General features: G+C 43.6%; 2 protein-coding genes across 7 annotated transcripts in view; one reads left to right on the top strand and one right to left on the bottom strand.

Annotated features, from left to right (window-relative positions):
- Window positions 1-5,504: 5,504 nt before the first annotated feature.
- Window positions 5,505-14,632, bottom strand: LOC131755856 (zinc finger protein 709-like). Its single transcript, XM_059062452.2, has 4 exons — window positions 14,483-14,632; window positions 9,319-9,445; window positions 8,397-8,457; window positions 5,505-8,006 (listed from the first exon to the last, which is right to left on the bottom strand). The coding sequence occupies exons 1-4, from the start codon at window positions 14,483-14,485 to the stop codon at window positions 6,965-6,967; spliced, it is 1,233 nt and encodes a 410-aa protein (XP_058918435.2). The 5' UTR covers window positions 14,486-14,632; the 3' UTR covers window positions 5,505-6,964.
- Window positions 14,633-14,963: 331 nt separating this feature from the next.
- Window positions 14,964-19,498, top strand: part of LOC131754439 (zinc finger protein 77-like) — a 52,532-nt gene continuing 47,997 nt past the window's right edge. For 3 of the 6 annotated variants that reach the window (XR_010840474.1, XR_010840473.1, XM_067033105.1), the window contains exon 1: window positions 15,087-15,425. Coding sequence is in view for 4 of the 6 variants with exons in the window: in XM_067033105.1 (XP_066889206.1) it covers window positions 15,246-15,425 (180 nt within the window). In the remaining 2 variants the exon portion in view is untranslated. Of the gene's footprint in view, window positions 17,572-19,498 lie in introns of all 6 variants that reach the window. The other 3 variants (XM_067033107.1, XM_067033108.1, XM_067033106.1) reach the window with 3 other exon arrangements.

Raw genomic sequence — 19,498 nt, forward strand, 5'->3', positions numbered from 1 at the left:
CTTTAGCTGTCGTATCCTCTACTGACTCTACTGAGTCTCTCAGCATCTGCTGTGGTTTCCTTATCCCCTGCTGCCTTCCCAGTGGCAGCCATGGTCAGGGAAGGAAGGGAGGTTGAAGCCTCGGGAAACCTCCCAACCCCTCGCCTGGCCTCAGTACCTGGTTACTGGCTGGAGGCGGAAGTGAGGTCCAGTGAGGCCGGACTAGAAGGCAGAGATTTCCGCTAACTTCGGCCCTGCCTGGCGTCCGTTCAGGCTTTTCCGGAAAACCAGAGGCCGCAGCTACCAACGTGGGAAGGATAATCCACTTGAACCTGGGCAGTCGACAAAGGTCAGAACGGCCAGCAGCCTCTGGGGGCAGCTGGTGGGGCGTGGAGGCCGTGTTATGTGCTGGAAGCAATGAGGGCCTGGAATCTAGTCTCTGCGGGCTTTCTTCCAGCTGCATTTTTCAAGGGGCTCGGGTTCCCTGGGGCGGTGTCCCAGGAAGTGAGTGAACTTGGAGGACAAAGGGGAGGGCTCTTTAAAGCCGGTCTGGAGTCTGCGAGTGACTAGGGAGCCAGAATCCAGGTGGCTCTAGGTGTGGACTGCGCATGTGCAGCCCTGAGCCCCAGCCCCAATTGCTCCTGACCCGTGGGTGGTCGACTGCGACACGGGCTATGATAGCGCATGCGGCGTCTGTGGGTCCAGCGTCGAGGCGGTGGTGAGACAGAGGTAGGCGTGGTGACCCTGGTACTTGCTGCTGAGCTGAAGATGATCGAGAGCCGGTTCCTCTGCCCTTGGCCCAAAGTTTGTTAGTAACTGTCCTGGGCCCTGGTTGCCCTTGGTTTCTGTTCCCGCTCACTGCCATATGGCATTGCCTAGGGGAAATATTCCCAAAATGGAGACAGGTGTGGATCCCTTAATGAAGTCTCTCAGCAAAAAGACACAGAAGTGGGCTTGGGAAAGGAATTTGAGAGCTGAAATGGGTTTATGATGGGGAAAAATCTCGTCACTGACCGCAGTTTTCCTTGCATCTACCAGGACATTTCTGAGAGCTTGTATAGGTATCATTCTGCTCATAGGAAAAGGCACATGCTAGGGTATAGCTGTGCAAATGACCATATTCCTTTTGCAAACTAGGGGGCAACTCTGATTTCCGGGATACAAAACTCTCATTGGACTATACTATAATAGCAAAATGATAATGCCAAATATATAATCCAATTTACAGTTCTTTCAAAAGAATTATAAACAGCCACACTCTGTGGCCCAAATAAATGATGGGACACTGATGACAGAAACCCTTTCCAGTTCCTAAGTACATGTCACATGAGCTAAAGCTTTTAATTATTGCAAATTGAACCATGAGTAGAATTTTATTTTTCAAATTTTATTGAAGTATACTTGATTTACAATGTTGTATTACTGCTGTACAGCAAAGTGATTCAGTCATATATATATATATATTCTCTTTCATATTCTTTTCTATTGTGGTTTAGCACAGGATATTGAATATAGTTCTCTGTGCTATACAGTAGGACCTAGTTTATCCATCCTATATATAATAGTTTGCATCTGCTAATCCCAAACTCCCCATCCTTCCCTTCCCCACCCCTCCCCCTTGGCAACCACAAGTCTGTAGGATTTTTTTTTTTTTTTTTTTTTTGCGGTACGTGGGCCTCTCACCGCTGTGGCCTCTCCCGTTGCGGAGCACAGGCTCCGGACGCGCAGGCTCAGCGGCCATGGCTCACGGTCCCAGCCGCTCCGCGGCATGTGGGATCTTCCCGGACTGGGGCATGAACCCGTTTCCCCCGCATCAGCAGGCGGACTCTCAACCGCTGCGCCACCAAGGAAGCCCAGGATTTTATTTTTATGGAGACTCATTATTCTACTTCCCTTGAGCATTTCCTTTAGTAGTGTTTACTTAAGATACTAGATGATGGAATTATAAGTTACTGAACACATCCTCACTCACTGATGCCCCCCTGCCTTTCAGAGGAAAAAAAAATACAGACTACACCCTCCTACTTTCCCTATTATCACTCTTATCATGGACTATTTTCCACCAAGACACATATTTCCATCTTTGATGCCAAATCAGAACTGCAAGGACTTGTTTCCTGCTTCTGCATTGAGAGTCTACCATGTGTGCCATGATTGGGCCTAATTTTGTTTTGAGCTTAGAATGGCTGGTGTATTAAGGAGGTTCAAAGACTAACATGCAGTGAAGAGCATGGTCTCAGGGCTAGAAGGTTTTGTTTTGAATCCTGATCCTGTCTTTACCACTTGCTAGCTTTGTAATCTGTAGGCCCCAGTTAACTCACAAAAGGAGATTAGAGTATCTACATTATAGTTTTGGAGGATTACCTCAATTTACATTAACTGAACTAATTTATGGGAAACAGAACAGTGGCAGACATATAGTAAACATACTAAAATGTTCACATAGTGAGAAAAAAGAATCAGCCCTTGAGATGGGGATCTACCTGGCCTGGTCTTCACTCCTAGGCTGTGGTGTCCTCCTGAACAGAAACCTTTTTTTTTTTTTTTTTAAGTTTCTTGGCCGTGCCACGTGGTGGCAAACAGGATCCTAGTTCCCGGACCAGGGATCGAAACTGCACCCCCTGCAGTGGAAGTGCAGTTAACCACTGGACTACCAGGCAGGTTCCTTAAACAGAAACCATTTTAAACAACACTGTCATCAGACAAGGCCACTGGGTGTTATGTTATGGAGTAAGGCACAAGCAAGAGCACTCTGTGATCATGTCGTCACACAGGATCAAAAGAATTATGCAAATCACAAAAATGATGAAATTTTCTCCTAGTCTAGCTAACAAAACTGACTTGTTTCCTTACAAGTTAATTCTAGCCCCAGTCCGTTCTTTTTGCCTTCTAAACAAGAAATAGTAAAATTCCCAGGGCTTCCCTGGTGGCGCAGTGGTTGAGAATACGCCTGCCGATGCAGGGGACACGGGTTCGTGCCCCAGTCCGGGAAGATCCCACATACCGCGGAATGGCTGGGCCCGTGAGCCATGGCCACTGAGCCTGTGTGTCCGGAGCCTGTGCTCCGCAATGGGAGAGGCAACAACAGTGAGAGGCCCGCATACCACACACACACACACACACAAATTACCAGTCAGGGACTTCTCTGGTGGTGCAGTGGTTAAGAATCCGCCTGACAATGCAGGGGACACGGGTTCGAGCCCTGGTCCAGGAAGATCCCACATGCCATGGAGCAACTAAGCCCATGCGCCACAACTACTGAGCCTGTGCTCTAGAGCCTGTGAGCCACAACTACCGAGCCCACGCACCTACAGCCCATGCTCCGCAACAAGAGGAGCCACTGCAATGAGAAGCCCGCTCACCGCAACAAAGAGTTGCCCCCACTCACTGCAACTAGAGAAAGCCCACGCACAGCAACGAGGACCCCATGCAGCCCAAAATAAATAAAATAAATAAATTTTATTTTTAAAAAAAGTCCCCAAGAGCTGTCTCAGACTTGATGACTCAGGACTGATAGGATTCAGAAAAGCCATTATATCCTGATTATGGTGAAAGGATACAGATTAAAAGCAGCAAAGGGAAAAGGCATATATATGGTGAAGCAGAGGAGAAATCAAGAGCAAGCTTCCAGTTGTCTTCTCTCAGTATAGTCATGTGGACATCACCCAGCCGTGAGTGACAACATGTGAAGTGCTGCCAATCGCAGAAGCTCACCTGAGCTTTGGTCTCCAGATTTTTATTGGGGGGTCATGTAGAACCCACATAACTGAGCTTAGCCACTCAGTCTCCAGCTATTTTCCTCAGAGGTCAAATGGATACAGCTTCACCTATGGCCTTATGCATACAAAACAGGCATTCACCTTAAGTCACACTGTTAGCATAAACTATCTAGTCAAACTGATAAAAAGTGTGGCCCAAGGCTTCAGGCAGACAAAACAGTCTTATCGAGCAGAATATTCCAAGGACTCAGAACTTATTTCCCAGGATCTGGTCAAGGACCAGTGCGTTCTTTGTGAAGTGTGGAGATTCAGCAACCAAAGCCTGCTGAGTTAATACTTTACTGCACACTTCCTGGCAACAGCCAACCTGGTGCAAATCTTCTTTGAAGTGTCCCCCCAAATCATCTGAAATAAGTCTGATTCCTGTATGTCCTTTCTAACATAGAATTTCTGAGATGTCCTGTTGTTCGTCATGCTATGTGGTCACCCCACTGCATATAAGTCAACAAACCCAATTTTGTTCAACTGCAGGTGTGTTTCTCTTAGGTCCTGGTTGGTGGGCAGTGACATAGCCAATATATAATCTTTAATTCTTATGAATGAATAAGTTGCTTTAATGGGAAACTATTATAAGAAAATTCACATGAAAAAATTTAAGATAGTTATGTACTATAATCTCAGAACATGTTTGAAAAGACAAAAATTACATTACTGATTTGATAATACATAACTGTATTGGAGTATTTTAACATAGCCTCTCTCAGTACATGAAAGATAATGTTTTAAGTATACAGCAAACATAAAACCAGTTTTACTTGGATTTTTCTAAGAAATATGTACAGAACCTTGTGTCGGACTTTAAAAATATGTATCTTAAAAAAAAAAAAGAGTAGGGCTTCCCTGGTAGCGCAGTGGTTGAGAGTCCGCCTGCCAATGCTGGGGACGCGGGTTCATGCCCCGGTCCAGGAAGATCCCACATGCCACAGAGCAGTTAGGCCCGTGAGCCATGTCCGCTGAGCCTGCGCATCCGGAGCCTATGCTCCGCCAACGGGAGAGGCCACAACAGTGAGAGGCCCGCGTACCACACACACACAAAAAAAAGTATCTTATTTTGCAAGCATGAAAATTTTAATTACTGACCACATATTAAGTTCATTGTTTAGAGACTGCATTCAGCTGTGAATAACAGAAAACTCACACAATCTGCTTCATATAACTGTACAGTGGAACTGTCTGGAAACAAAAAGTACAGGGTAAATGCAACCACTCAACAATGCAATCAGGAAATAAAGTCCTGTGTGTTTTCTGATATCACAACTGTAACTTTCAGGATAGAGTCAGGAACACAGGGCCACTAGATATAAGATGTTCACTACACAAATTAGACCCAACACAAATATGGTAAGAAATGGAGAAAAGAGAGAATATCAGAGAAGGACATCAACCAAGAAAGTATAAAATCAATGGTGTGGGTGGACATGTTGGAGCTTGCAGGAAGATCCAAATTGTGGACTGAAACATAATAATAATTAGAGGGCTTCCCTGGTGGCGCAGTGGTTGAGAATCCGCCTGCCGATGCAGGAGACGCGGGTTCGTGCCCTGGTCCGGGAAGATCCCACATGCCGCGGAGCACCTAAGCCCGTGAGCCATGGCCGCCAGGCCTGCGCGTCCGGAGCCTGTGCTCCGCAACGGGAGAGGCCACAACAGTGAGAGGCCCGCATACCGCAAAAAAAAAAAAAAAAAAAAAAAAAAAAAAAAAAAATAATAATAATAATTAGAAACAAATAAAACTTAATATTCTACTAGTTACATATTTTAAAATACACTCAGGGGGACTTCTCTGGCAGTCCAGTGGTTAAGACTTCACACTTCTGCTGCAGGGGGTGCAGGTTTGATCCCTGGTTGGGGAAACTAAGAGCTCGCATGCCATGCGGTGTGGAAAAAAAAATACACACACACACACACACACACACTTCAAAAGATCTATGGGTCCAAAAGATTTCATAGTGTAAATAACCTTTATATAAGCAATTCATGGTGAAAACACTATATACCAAAAGGTATGTAATTTGGCTGACAGGGTATATAGTGGGTAGGTGCCTTCCCCCTCCCCCCACAAAGATATGTCCACTTAGAACCTGTGAATGTGACCTTATTTGGAAAAAGAGTCTTTGTAAATGTAATAAGGATCTCGAGATCATCCTAGACTAGAGTGCACCCTGAATCCAATGACAGGTGTCCTTACAAGAGAAGGGGATAAAACACTTGGAGGAGAAGGTGATGTTAAGATTAAGACAGAAATTGGGCTTTCCCGGTGACACAGTGGTTGGGAATCCACCTGCCAATGCAGGGGACACGGGTTCGAGCCCTGGCCAGGAGGATCCCACATGCCACAGAGCAGCTGGGCCCATGTGCTACAATTACTGAAAGCCCGTGCACTTAGAGCCCGTGCTCCGCAATGAGAGAGGCCACCGCAGTGAGAAGCCTGTGCGCCTCAACGAGGAGTGGCCCCTGCTCGCCGCAACTAGGGAAGGCCTGTGCGCAGCAATGAAGACCCAATGCAGCCAAAATTAAATTAATTGAAAAAAAAATTAAGACAGAAATTGGAATGATGCATGCTTGTGTCTACTGGGACTTCCTGGCAGTCCAGTAGTTGGGACTCTGTGCTTCCACTGCAGGGGGTGCAGTTTCAATCCCTGGTCAGGGAACTAAGATCCTGCATGCCTCACAGTGTGGCCCAATAAATAAACAAATAAATAAATAAATAAATGGTGGTGTCCACAAGCCAAGAACACCAGGGACTGTTATAGCCACTGGAAGTTTGTAGAGCACGTGGATCTGATTCTTCTTCAGAACCCTCATGAGGAACCAACCCTAATAACGCCTGATTTCCAATTTCTAGTACCCAGAACTGGAAGAGAGTACATTTGTTTCTTTAAGCCACCAACTTTTTGGCAATCTGTTAGGGCAGCCCTGGCAAAGTAATACTTAAAGAATTATTATCTCCTAGATGTTATTCTCAGAAAGAACTGGAAATAATGTGATAGGGATCTACTTTAAGAATAAGGCACTACTAAAGCCAACAGTATATCCAAGACCTTTGTAAATATTTTCCAATGCTCTGCAATTTGCAGTGCATAATACATGTAAACTGCATGCAGGCCTTCCATCATTGGAACTGGCATGGAGTTTCCTTCCTGAGTGAGTTTCCACATGTTTTTTTTAAGGATAGGGGAGTATAGAAGGCTTTTCCACACTGCTGACATTCAGAGTTTCTCCCCAGTGTGAATTCTCAAATGTCTTTGTAAGGATGAAAGCCTACTGAAGGCTTTACCACATTCCTTACATTCATACGGTTTCTCTCTACTGTGAGTTCTCAAATGTCCTCGAAAAGATGATGACCAACTGAAAGCTTTCCCACATTGCTTACACACATAGGGTTTCTCTCCAGTGTGAATTCGCACATGTGTTCTAAAGTATGAAGCACTACTGAAGGCTTTCCCACATTTGTTACATGCGTAAGGTTTCTCTCCAGTGTGAGTTCGCAAATGTCCCTTAAAGGATGAAGGAGAACTGAAAGATTTTCCACACTGTTTACATTCATAAGGCTTTTCTCCAGAGTGTGTCCTCATGTGAATCCTAAGGTCTGAGGGCCAGCTGTAGGCTTTCCCACATTCCACACATCTATAGGCTTTCTCTCCAGTGTGCATCCTTGCATGTATGATCAGGTAAAAAGAATGAAGGAAGGCTTTTCCACATTCCTTACATTCATAGGCTTTTTCTGCACTGTGAACCTTCACATGTTTTCTAAGAGAAGAGGGAGAAGAGAAGGATTTCTCACATTCTTTACAAGCATAGGGTTTCTCAACAGTATGAGTTTCTTTATGTGTCCAAAGGTTTGAGGGAGATCTGAAGGTTTTCCCACATTTTTCACATTCATAAGGCTTCTCTCCAGTGTGAGTTCTTATATGGACTCTAAGTTTGGAGAAATATATAAAGGCTTTTCCACATTCTTTACATACATAGGGTTTCTCTTCAGTGTGAGCTCTTATGTGTGCCCCAAAGGATGAGTAAGAAATAAAAGTTCTCCCACATTCCTTACATTGGTAGGGTTTTTGTCCATGTTGAGATGATGCTATGGAACTCTTGAGGGATGAAGAATCCATGATGGGTTTTTCAAACTTAGTGTATCCATAGGATTTTACTCCAGTAGAAAGTCTCTTATGTACAATAAGATTGGAAATCTGGTTGGTTTCTCCACATTGACTACTTTCATTATTTTCTGAGGGTATCTCCACCACACACCATCTGTTAAAAATAGGAATCATATTACTAATGATTCATTAACAATTCATTATGGCTTTTAATGATTAATATGATTACACTTCTACCATTTTCAGTGAATGTGTACATTTCTTGCCCTGTTAGAATTGTTTCAAAGTGATATAAGCTGAGTGCTCTGACAGAGGGCTCAACCTGAGGTACCATTTTCACTGTTTTTTATATATGCAATTTTGTTTCCTGACAACTGTTTACAACTGAACTACATCTCAATCAGCCAACATCTGTATCATGTTTATAGAATTGTCTTGTGAAAATTCTCTGTGAACACTTAAGATCTGACATATATCTACACACTTATTAATATCATGGCACTCTCTCCTGATACCTACTTTCTCTAATGTATGTGTCACTCACCTCAGATATGTTCCCTGGTTCTTGTGCTCATCTTCAATGCTATGGCATTTCCAGTTTTCTCCTAAAATGAAGCACCAGGAATCATTTCTTCTGAAACTTACTATATTCTGTTCATTTCATACTTCTTCCCCAAACATTCACTGTAGAGGACTTAACCCATTGATTTTAATTTGAGTGCCATAATATGAAAAATAGTAACAAGTTTACTTTCTTTGGAACGAACTGGTGGGATTAAGGCCCACCAGAAAATAAGTAGGAAACATGTACATTTCTTTCCAAGAGCAACCCGAGAGGTAAGTTTTATAAGGAAAAATGCACTTTTGAGTAAAAAAAGAATTGGAGGAGCTCTGGCTACTTCAGGACTTTGACAATAATAAGGACAAGAAGACAAAATGGTGGGCAATTTACTGGAAATACTTCCATGAAGATTGAGACTTCTGGTGACATAAATGCCCTATCGTCAGGAAGCAACATAGGACAGAACTGGACAAAATGCATATGCCCAAATATAAACTTTCAAAGAGGAAATATGGAAGGTCTTTCAATGTGGGCAAGGCCATTCATGAGGATGGATGAAAAGTCAAAAAAAGGTAAGCTAATGTATCTGCAAAATTCAACTTCCACAGAAAGAAGAGTAATTTCTTTCTCTAATTAATATTTCCAAATGTAATGTTCCCCAACAAGGGCTGTTCCTCTTAAGGAACAGTTATAACCCTTACAGAGGCTAAAAACATTTAATGAGAAAGTAGTAGGTTTCATACATACATGAGAAAGCTGTTAAGACTATATGCTCCATAGTAATGTGACCATGTCTGTCTTACTTAGCAATAAATTCCCACTGTTCAGCCCAAGTTCTAGAGCAAGCTCAATAGCTTGGGGATACCTGTCCTCTAGAGAGTCAGTAAAGGAATGTCATCCTTACCCACTGAGGCCAGGTTCCTGAAGGTCTCCAGCATCACATCTCTGTAGAGATTCCTCTGAGCCGGATCCAACAAAGCCCACTCCTCTGGGGTGAAGTCCACAGCCACATCCTCAAAGACCACTGACTCCTAAAACATCCAACAAATTCTGGTTTAACAAGGTACCACTCTCCACCTGTGTGTGCAGAAGGAAGGGGGAGGCTGACAGCATTGGGGAACCAGGACTCAATTCACAGCAAGTTCATCCATGGTTCTGTGGTCTCCCATCAACTCTAAGGCTCTGTCACCATCTCTTCCCCTCTCTTCAGCGCTGACTTCCTCCGAGATGCCAGCCTGCCTCATAGATTTAACACCCATCTCTCTAGTTTGACTCTGGCTCCTTCCACTCTTCCCCTCCATCTGAAGGGTCCAGAACAGTCCACAATACATTGGAGATATGGAAGAAATACTGTACAAATAAAACAATTATTTTTTAAAAACCTCAGTTCCTTGTAATAAAAATGATTTCATCTCCTTCTTCGTGGTCCAATACAGGCCAAAGCACGATATGAAACCAAGTCAGGCCTGGATGAGGTTTTAATGAATTAAAACACAGTGAGGGTCCAGGGGCATTTCTTGCTTGCCCCCTCACCAACAATTTGATTCTCAAGAGGCCTGATTATGCCCAACCTTCAACCCAGGCCCTGAGATGGATATAGTTCCTTGGAAAATTCCAATCCATCATAAACTGGCAGGTCCACCTTTATGCGAAGCATTAATATTTACTTATCTGTCTCCTGTTCTCGTATAAAACAGCACCCTTTCCTTTCTCTCCATGCTCTCCAGGAGGCAGTCAGTGTATTGACAATTGGAGCCCAGCCAAGAGAAGGGAAGCCTACGACTTCAGACCTCACGACAGTGCCTGCATTCAGGGGCCTAAGTGCTGATAATTCTGAGTGATGTCAAAATTATGGGTGGTGGCTCTTCCACAACTGATGTCACAAGACACCAGAACAGCCTTGCCTTCCCCAGAAAAGAGTGCCCTTGTCCTTCCTGCCTGTGAAGAGGCAGTTCTGAGCCCATTGTAGAAATGAATTAATTGAAGTCCAGAAGGGTTTGGCTGTGAATCTGCCCAGATCATAAAAGGTATAAAGGCATCAGGTGGCACCTTCCTCCAGAAGGACATCCACTCCCACTGAAAAGCCAGAGGCACTGACTTATACACCAGCCTCCTAGGGGCACTACACACAGCAGTCATTTCTACACTCTGTGGCATGCAGACAGGCATGCCCAACCCCTAAGCATGGCATCTGATGGCTCACAGGGTCCCCCATCAGCCTGGCTTTTGAGGAAGTGCATCACTCCATTGGCTTCCACATGCAGAGGTGTGAACATAGGCTGCCACACTCCAATGCAGGGGATATGTTCAATAAACAGCAGCAGAACTAGAATGCTCCAGAATGGGAACACTCTCTCACGAGGCTGGTAAGTAAAGTCAGCTGCTTTGGGCATCCCTAATTACTAATTACCAAGGTACTCTGGTATCTAGCACTGTCTCAAGACAAACTTTTATCCACAGATAAAATTCAACTAACTCTTCCACTACTGTGTATCAGGTGACATTTAAAAGCCATCAAAACCTGTAACAGTCTCACAACAGCATTAATGAGAAAATGTGCTATTTGAGCATCCATGATGTGTAAAATATTTTGCACACCTGAGTTCATTTATGGCTCAAAATCTCACAGTAGATATGATTACAATCCATATGTAGCAGAGGAAACTCAAAAGGACAGAATCAATTAATAATATGCTCAATGTTACCCAATTAGAACTTTGTATGTAGGTCTGACTGCTTTAAAAGCCTAAATGTCTAGCAGCTGCATTTCTGTACATACATGTTACAGGATGATTATGCCCATTATTCCTCAAAATGTGTACACTGACCTAGAGCAGAGATCAGCAGGCTTTGTCTGCAAATATCAGATAGTACATTGTTAGGCTTTTCTAGCCACGTGGTCTCTGTTGCAACTGCTCAGGTCTGCCTTTGTCACACAGAAGTAGCCAGAGACAACACATCAAAGAATGGATGTGGTGGTGTGCCAATAAAACTTTATTTATGCAAATAGGTGGCAGGCTGGGTTTGGCCTGTGGGCTGTAGTTTGCCAACCCCTGATCTACAGCAGTGCCATTAAATAGGAAGACAATACAGACAACATATCCAAATTTGAATTTTCTTGTAGCTACCTTATAAAAAAGTTGTATTGAAATTTTTAATATTTATTTACTTATTTATTTGGCTGCTCTAGGTCTTAGTTGCGGCACGCGGGATCTTCACTTGCGACATGTGGGATCTAGTTCCCCAACCAGGGATCGAACCTGGGCCCCCTGCATTGGGAGCATGGAGTCTTAACCACTGGACCACCAGAGAAGTCCCTGTATTGAAATTTTAATAATTTTCATTTTGCCCACTAAATACAAGTACACAGATCATTTCACTACATAACCAACATAATTACTGAGATAGTCTATATTATTTTTGTCATACTTAATGCTAGAAATGTGGTATGGATCTCACACATGCACCCAACTCAATTTTGATAGCTGTACAAGAGCTCAACAGCCATGTGCGGCCAGGGGTGCTCTAGTGGACAGTGCAGATCTAGACTCTGCCTGTCTCCTGGAGAGGGCAGTGGAGACTAGAAAAATGGAACATTCTCTTCACATCAGACATCCTTGGGCTCTTTCTCCTGGCAAAGCCCCGTCTCAGGCAAGTTGCTTCTCTGTACAGCTGTAGCTCTGACTCATTCATTTGCTGAAAATCTTTTTAGGTGATAATTCCTACTACATGCAGTTATAGAGATACAGCACTTGAGAAAAATTCTGAACCACATGGATCTGAAAATCTCACGGTGGAAGACAATAAGTGAGTATTATCTAGATGAATGGGTAAGTGCTGTAGGTAAAATACAGGACAACGAAGGCATTTGGAACTAGGAACATGAGCAAAGAGACTGGGGCAGGGTGAAATCATAACAGAGACATAACCATCTGGGTAACATTGGAAATGGATACCGTGGCTTGTTTTTTTGTTTGTTTTTAATGCCACTGCATTTTTAAACTATAAGGATTAGAAACAGAATGTCATGATTTCACAAAATCTCTGGAAAGGTTTCAAGTGCTTGTTAACTTCACCATGTCCCACTGGAGAGACACTAGAATCAAAGTGTCCCCAGCCAAGAGCAGAAGCACCATCTACTCTCAGAAAAAGAAAGAAAGAACAGTACCAATGGGCTAAAACTGAACTCAAGAATCTGGAAAAAGAGAAGCAGAATAAAAGAAGAAAGCACAGAATGAAATGTGAAGGGCAAAATGAACGATATAAAAGGGAGGCTAAAAACACATCTCTTGGGAATTCCCTGGCGGTCCAGGGGTTATGACTCCGTGGTTTCACTGCCAAGAGCCTGGGTTCAACTCCTGGTTGGGGAACCAAGAGATCCCACAAGCTGTGCGATGAGTCCAAAACAAAACACCATACAAACCACATCTCTTAGAACTAATCGGATTGCAACCTCTGACAATTTTTTTCAAGAAAAACAAAGCATGGGCAAATAAAGTTACAAATGAAAAAGTGGGCATAATTAGGGATGTTCTAGGGATTAAACATCAGAGGAGGGGAATGGTCTAAAATAAAATTTTAAAATCTGAGTACTTCCATACTATTCAGTAGTCGAAAGTAATTTAAAGATAATAAAAGGGTGTTTTCAAACATTCACAAAAAGGAAACAAAAATCCCAAACTGTTTTACAGGCTAGTTTTATTAAATATTAACGAGATCAATAATTCTATGTGCAGAAAACAATTCCTTTTTCAGAGACATGCCAAGAGCAGAATAGTACAAATGAAAAAAAATAAACTATCATTAACAAACAGGTGTAAAATTCTATTAAAAATTAGTTCCCTAAATAATGAATAATGTGCGGGCCTCCCTGGTGGCGCAGTGGTTGAGAATCCGCCTGCCGATGCAGGGCACACGGGTTCGTGCCCCGGTCTGGGAAGATCCCACATGCCGCGGAGCAGCTAGGCCCGTGACCCATGGTCACTGAGCCTGCGCGTCCGGAGCCGGTGCTCCGCAACAGGAGTGGTCACAACAGTGAGAGGCCCGCGTACCGCAAAAAAAAAAAAAAAAAAAAAAAAAAAATCAATGACTATCATTAATGGACATAAAAATTTAATACATCAGAACTAGAAGGAACATGGCTACGTGGGGAAGATGGTGCATAAAAACACTTACTGCAATGTTAAATGGAAAATCTGAAATAGTAAAACAGCTGTCTTGTCAAGAAGACAAGATACACAGAGTACCTTATTCTACACTGGACTGGAGGTCCTGGTGAATCATTTAAAAAGAAAAGAAAAAGGTAAAATGACAGGACAAGAAAAAAGCTGAAGTATCATTATTTGCAGGTAAGATTTTGTAAGTAAAGATTAAAAGATTTTACAGATCAATAATTAAAATCTATGCTTGCACCTGACAAAGACACTAAGAAAAATGCTCAAAAATGAGTTTACTTCTATGTACAAGGAACAGTATTTTTTTAAAGATACCATTTAAATCAGCATCAACATTACATGCAGAACAAGTCTAACAAAGGTTTTGTAAAACATGACGAAAACAGTAAAACATTATTAAAGGAAATTAATGGAGAGACATACCAAGACCGTGGATCGCAAACTTCAATACCGTAAAGGATGTAGATCCACCCTCGAATTCATCTACAGGTTCAATGTAATTGCAACTCATTCTTTGTACTTGAAATGCTGACTCTAATCCTAGTTTTTTACATGCGAGAAACTCAATCCCATGGGCACCAGAATACATCCATTTAATGAAAAATATCTTGAATGTCTAATAAGTGCTATACCTTCCCCCCTGTGGTTGCGATAAACGAATGAGAAATTAAAAGATCCCCTCGTTTAAAGCCTCATAGTTTAGGAAGCTTGGTGAGTCAGTAAAGAAAAAGCAGGGGATACAGGGGGACCCCCCCCACCCCGCGACCAAGGGCGGGGACTCTGGCCGGGACCCTGGGGGAGGGGCGTGGAGACCCCGGCCCGCGTCAGCTTCCAGCTGGTTCCTGCCAGTTCGAACCAGCCCCTCCCAGTCTCCGACTCGGTCAGCGCACTCACCATCTCCGCCCCGCTCCGGACTCTGCCCGGAGTCCTTCCCGCGATCTCGCGGCCCCGCGACCTGAGCAGGTGAGAGCGATGGGGAAGATTTACCTCTGACCGCGCGGGGTAGCACAGCAGCACCACTGCCGGCCGAGAACGAACCCTACACGGGCTGGGAGCATGCCCGCCCCCCGGCCCTGATTGGACGGTGTTCCGGGCCCGCGCCCTGATTGGATAGAATTGGGATTTCCGCCCTCTGATTGGACGGTTCTTCAGGTACTCCCCCCCATGGGGACTCTGATTGGGTAGTTTTCAGAGGCACGCACCCTGATTGCACAGCGCTTTGGGCACCACCTTTGGAGCCTCTGAGGATAGTGCTACAGGCCCCGGCGCTCCTATTGGGCAATTTGAGTGTCTGCACAGACCCTGCGGGGAGATGGGCGGGGCAGTGATCACGTGGAAGAGCCGGGCGGAAACGTGGATTCTCAGCTTCTGCCCTGTCTTTGTCCTGCCTTGTACCTTGGACGCGAAACTTCCTGCGCCGGATGTTGCCTCCGAGTGGAGCTCGCTCCCGGCTGGTCGGTCTTGGCGTTAGCTCGCAGCTCGACGGTCCCTCTTCGTCCTCCTTTTTTTTTTTTTTTTTTTTTGTTGTTGTTTGTTTGTTTGTTTGTTTTTTGCAGTACGCGGGCCTCTCACTGTTGTGGCCTCTTCCGTTGCGGAGCACAGGCTCTGGACGCGCTGGCTCAGCGGCCGTGGCTCACAGGCCCAGCCGCTCCGCGGCATGTGGGATCCTCCCGGACCGGAGCATGAACCCGTGTCCCCTGCATCGGCAGGCGGACTCTCAACCACTGCGCCACCAGGGAAGCCCCCGTCCTCCTTTTTGATCTTGGATGTCCTGACTCAGTTTCCAGGCGGAGCACCCCGTGTTTGGAGGCGGGACTGGACAGGACGCGGGAGACTGGTGACTTCCAGGGTCAGGGGTGGGCCTGGGGCTTTAGGGACCACGACCTCTAGTATATCAGCACCTACACTGAAAATTGATATCATTGTGTCTGAGTTTTCAGGGAAACCGTATTTTTTCCACTTTGGTCTCGAAATCTGATTTTTTTAAAAAATGCACTTAGATCTGATTCTGGTTTGCTTCTATAAGATTTCATTTCTATCATTTTAGCGTATGATCAGGATTTTTCTTGTCAATGTTCCCATTTATATTCTTCGTCCTTCCCTCCGTTATTTTCTCTATTTTTTTTCGTTTGTTCGGCCGCGCGGCTTGAAGGATCTTAGTTCCCGGACGAGGGGTGGAACCCATGCCCCCTGCAGTGGAAGCGCCGTGTCCGAACCACTGGACTGCCAAGGGAATTCCCTTCCCTCCGTTATTTTGTTTAAAATCTGTGCGGAGGCACCCCTACTCCCCCAGCTTCTGTTGCCATAGGTCTGCAGGGGTCCAACACCACCCTCTCTCCATTCTGCAGATCTAATATATTAATTAAAAACTCAGTGACATTTTCCCTGTAAGATAACATCCCCTCCTCTCTCTCCCCACAGTCGGGCACCTTGTGTTCTATTCCTTGGTCTCAGTGTAAAGGTCTCTCTCTCTCACGTGACCTTTTGAGGAGCCCCTCGCCCCCGGAAGTATTATCTCTCCTTTTGTTAATTGCTCTAATAGGAATCTCTCTTGCATCTATACTCCTCATTTTCTGTGAGTTTATTTGGTGCTTATTTTCTGTCTCCCCGACGTAATTTCAGCACTATTGGAAAGAAGTCTATGGCCTTATTTCACAATCTTAGCTGCTAGAGACACTGCCATTATTATCATTATTATTATTATTACTAAATTTTCTCTGATCGATTTTAGGCAATGACTGTCGGGCCAGGCTGCTACTCACTGAAGGTGTTTGAGAGCAGTAAGTGAAGAGGAACTGATATCAGTAGGACTTCCTACTGAAAGGAACAACCAAACCCAACAAATATGTCTGTTTTCACCTCAATTACTTATCATTGCTTTAATCTGTTATCAGATCATGTTAGAATAGACAATGAGCCCTATAAAGGATAGGAATAAATATTGTGATTGGAGGTGATAGCATTGCTCTCTTGAGAAACTAACGATGAAACAACTATAAAACTGTTAGAACTATTGCCAATTTACTAGTTACTGATTAAATATATATGATTTACATACTAAAATGCATTATTGGACTAAAATAGCATTTTCTGGGAAACTATATATTAAATACTGCAGGATAGGCTTAATGCCATGTGCAGGATCCATATAAGAACATTTAAAAGTTGTTTCCTGATGAAGTGACAAAGGTGTCACCTTCATGGATATACAAATAACATTGTTGTATTGAAGACTCCTCAGTTCAAAGATGCAGGTCTCTCTAAACCTAGCCATAAAATTTAGAGAAATTTCCAGCCAAATTTGCATCAAGAAGTACTTTATACCTCATAATAAGATAATTGTAAAAGAATTTCTGAAAGTAGTGCAAGGCGTAGGTAGGCAAATGTAAATGAAGAATGAGGAAGAACTTCTGATCAGTTCACCAGTTAAAATAACAAATGAGTACAAATAAGTGAAATGGCCCTCCGAAAGAAGGAATTATCTGACTCAATAACAATAGTGCCATTGTTGAGAAATCTTGGAATGAACATATATGCCCTTGAGAATCTATAAACAGATACAAGAATATAAGAAAATATTGTATATGATGATTTATGGCAAGAGATGATTCAATCTCAGCCCTCTTTCTACTACATCCAGATAAATTCCAGATGGGATAAAGATTTAAACTTAAAAAAAGAGGGACTTCTCTGGCAGTCCAGTGGTTAAGACTCCATGTTTCCTCTGCAGGGGCACAGGTTCTATCCCTGGTTGGGGAACTAAGATCCCACATGCCACAGGACATCTAAGCCTTTGTGCTCTAAAGCCTGTGCGCCGCAACTAGAGAGCTTGTGTGCCACAAGTACTGAGCTTGCATGCTCTGGAGCCCACACGCCACAACTAGAGAGAAGCCTGTGCCGCAACAAAGAGCCAGGGTGCTGCAATGAAAGATCCCGCATGCCACAAGGAAGATCCCACGTTCTGCAACGAAGACCCAATACAGGTAAAAAAAAAAAAAAAAAAAAAATACTAAAAGAAAACATCAGTAAGTATTTCTGTATACTTAGGGTGTCAAAGTCAGGACATCCAAAGAAACACTATAAATAGAATGATGGCAAGATTTGAAAAAAAAAAAAAAGTAAAAACGTCATAAATGATAAGATGAAAGACATAATAACTTGGAAATGTTTTCAGTGCTGTCATAGCAAAAAATGCAATATCATTAATAGGTTTTTGTTGTTGTTGTTGCATTGGGTCTTCATTGCTGCGTGGGGGGCTCGCTGCAGTTGGGGTGAGCGTGGGCCACTCTTCTTGCGGTGCACGGGCCTCTCATTGCGGTGGCTTTTGTTGCGGAGCACGGTCTCTAGGCACACGGGCCTCAGCAGTTGTGGCTGGTGGGCTCTAGAGCACAGGCTCAGTAGTTGTGGCACACAGGCTTAGTTGTTCCGCGGCATGTAGGATCCTCCTGGGCCCGGGCTCGAACCCGTATTCCCCTGCATTGGCAGGCGGACTCTTAACCACTGCACCACCAGAGAAACACTAATTAATAGTTTTTAAAGCGCTTATAAATCAGAGGCAAAATGTTAAATCCAAGAAAAATGTGCAAAGGCTGTGCACAGAAACTTACAAAATCATAAATTACAAAATGCCCTATAAAGATAATGAAAATAGATTAGTTCCTCAGGCCCAGGATGGATTGTAGGAATAGATACACTTACTAACCACTAAAATTACCATTTTGGTTTCCTTGAGGCGTATTGTTGGGGAAAGGTCAAAAAGATGCTTCTAGAACTGTTCCTTAAGATAGTAAGCCTGAAGCAACACCTCACTCATGGAGGAATTTCAGAAATTACTATTGTCATCAATATACTGAGAGATGCAGGGACTTTTTTTTTTTTAACTACCTTTTCTTTAATTTGAATGGTTGTTATAAAAGCTATCGAGGTTAAGTTTGGAATATCACAATCTTTTTTTAAGGTTTTTTAGTATTATTGAATTATAGTTGATTTACAATGTTGTGTTAATTTCTGCTGTACAACAAAGTGATTCAGTTATACATATATATATGTGTGTGTATACATATATATATACATTATTTTCCATTACGATTCATCACAGGATGTTGAGTACAGTTCCCTGTGCTAGACAGTAGGACCTTGTTTATTTTGTCAGTTATACATTATTATCGACTAAAGTCTTTGCAGGCTAGTGCTGGAGTTCCAACCTCAGCCACACGTATTTTAATTGGCAAACAACCTGATACCTTATGAACCACATACACCGAAATCTGGTCATATGATTTAAAACCTATTTGCAACAGAACCATCTCATCATCCTTCTGGGCAACACCTTGGACTGTTGGGAGCTTCTAGATTCAGCCACCCATAACTGAGGCTTTAATTGCGCCAGTTAAGTCCAATGATGGCAGTTTCAGAGAGGCTGCCATCACCTTTGCTAGCTGTGCACCTTGATCTGAAAGGTATTTGCAAGTCAAGCTCCCAGGCCCATAATTGCCATCAAATTTTGCAAGTGGCTCAGCCTCTATGGCTCTATCATAGAGCCACAAAAATTGGATGCACATCAGCCCAAATGGGTATCCACTGGGAAAGGATATCCCAGTGCCATATCACCCTGGGCAACATGGCCGTCGAACCAAGCTCTCAGGAAGCTGCAGGATTCATTTTAAAAGTATGTTTATGGGAATTCTCTGGCGGTCCAGTGGTTAGAACTCTGTGCTTCTACTGCAGGTGGCACGGGTTCGATCCCTGATAGGGGAACTAATATCCCACATGCCCCATGGCGCGGCCGAAAAAATAAAAGTATGTCTAATAAAAAACTAATCTAGACTTAAAGAGAAACTTAATTCACAAAGATTGTTGCAACAGGACTGAGGCTCGGATCTCAGCGATATGTCAGCCTCTCTAGCCACA

The sequence above is a fragment of the Kogia breviceps genome, chromosome 4 (assembly GCF_026419965.1).
Source record: "Kogia breviceps isolate mKogBre1 chromosome 4, mKogBre1 haplotype 1, whole genome shotgun sequence".
NCBI lineage: Eukaryota > Metazoa > Chordata > Mammalia > Artiodactyla > Physeteridae > Kogia > Kogia breviceps.

Excerpts from the sequence above, each read along its gene's own strand:
- LOC131755856 (XM_059062452.2), bottom strand. Across the intron at positions 8,458-9,318 it reads CAGGAACCTGGCCTCAGTGG|GAGAAAACTGGAAATGCCAT; the intron begins GTAAGGATGACA and ends GCTTCATTTTAG. Across the intron at positions 8,007-8,396 it reads AACCAGGGAACATATCTGAG|ATGGTGTGTGGTGGAGATAC; the intron begins GTGAGTGACACA and ends TATTTTTAACAG.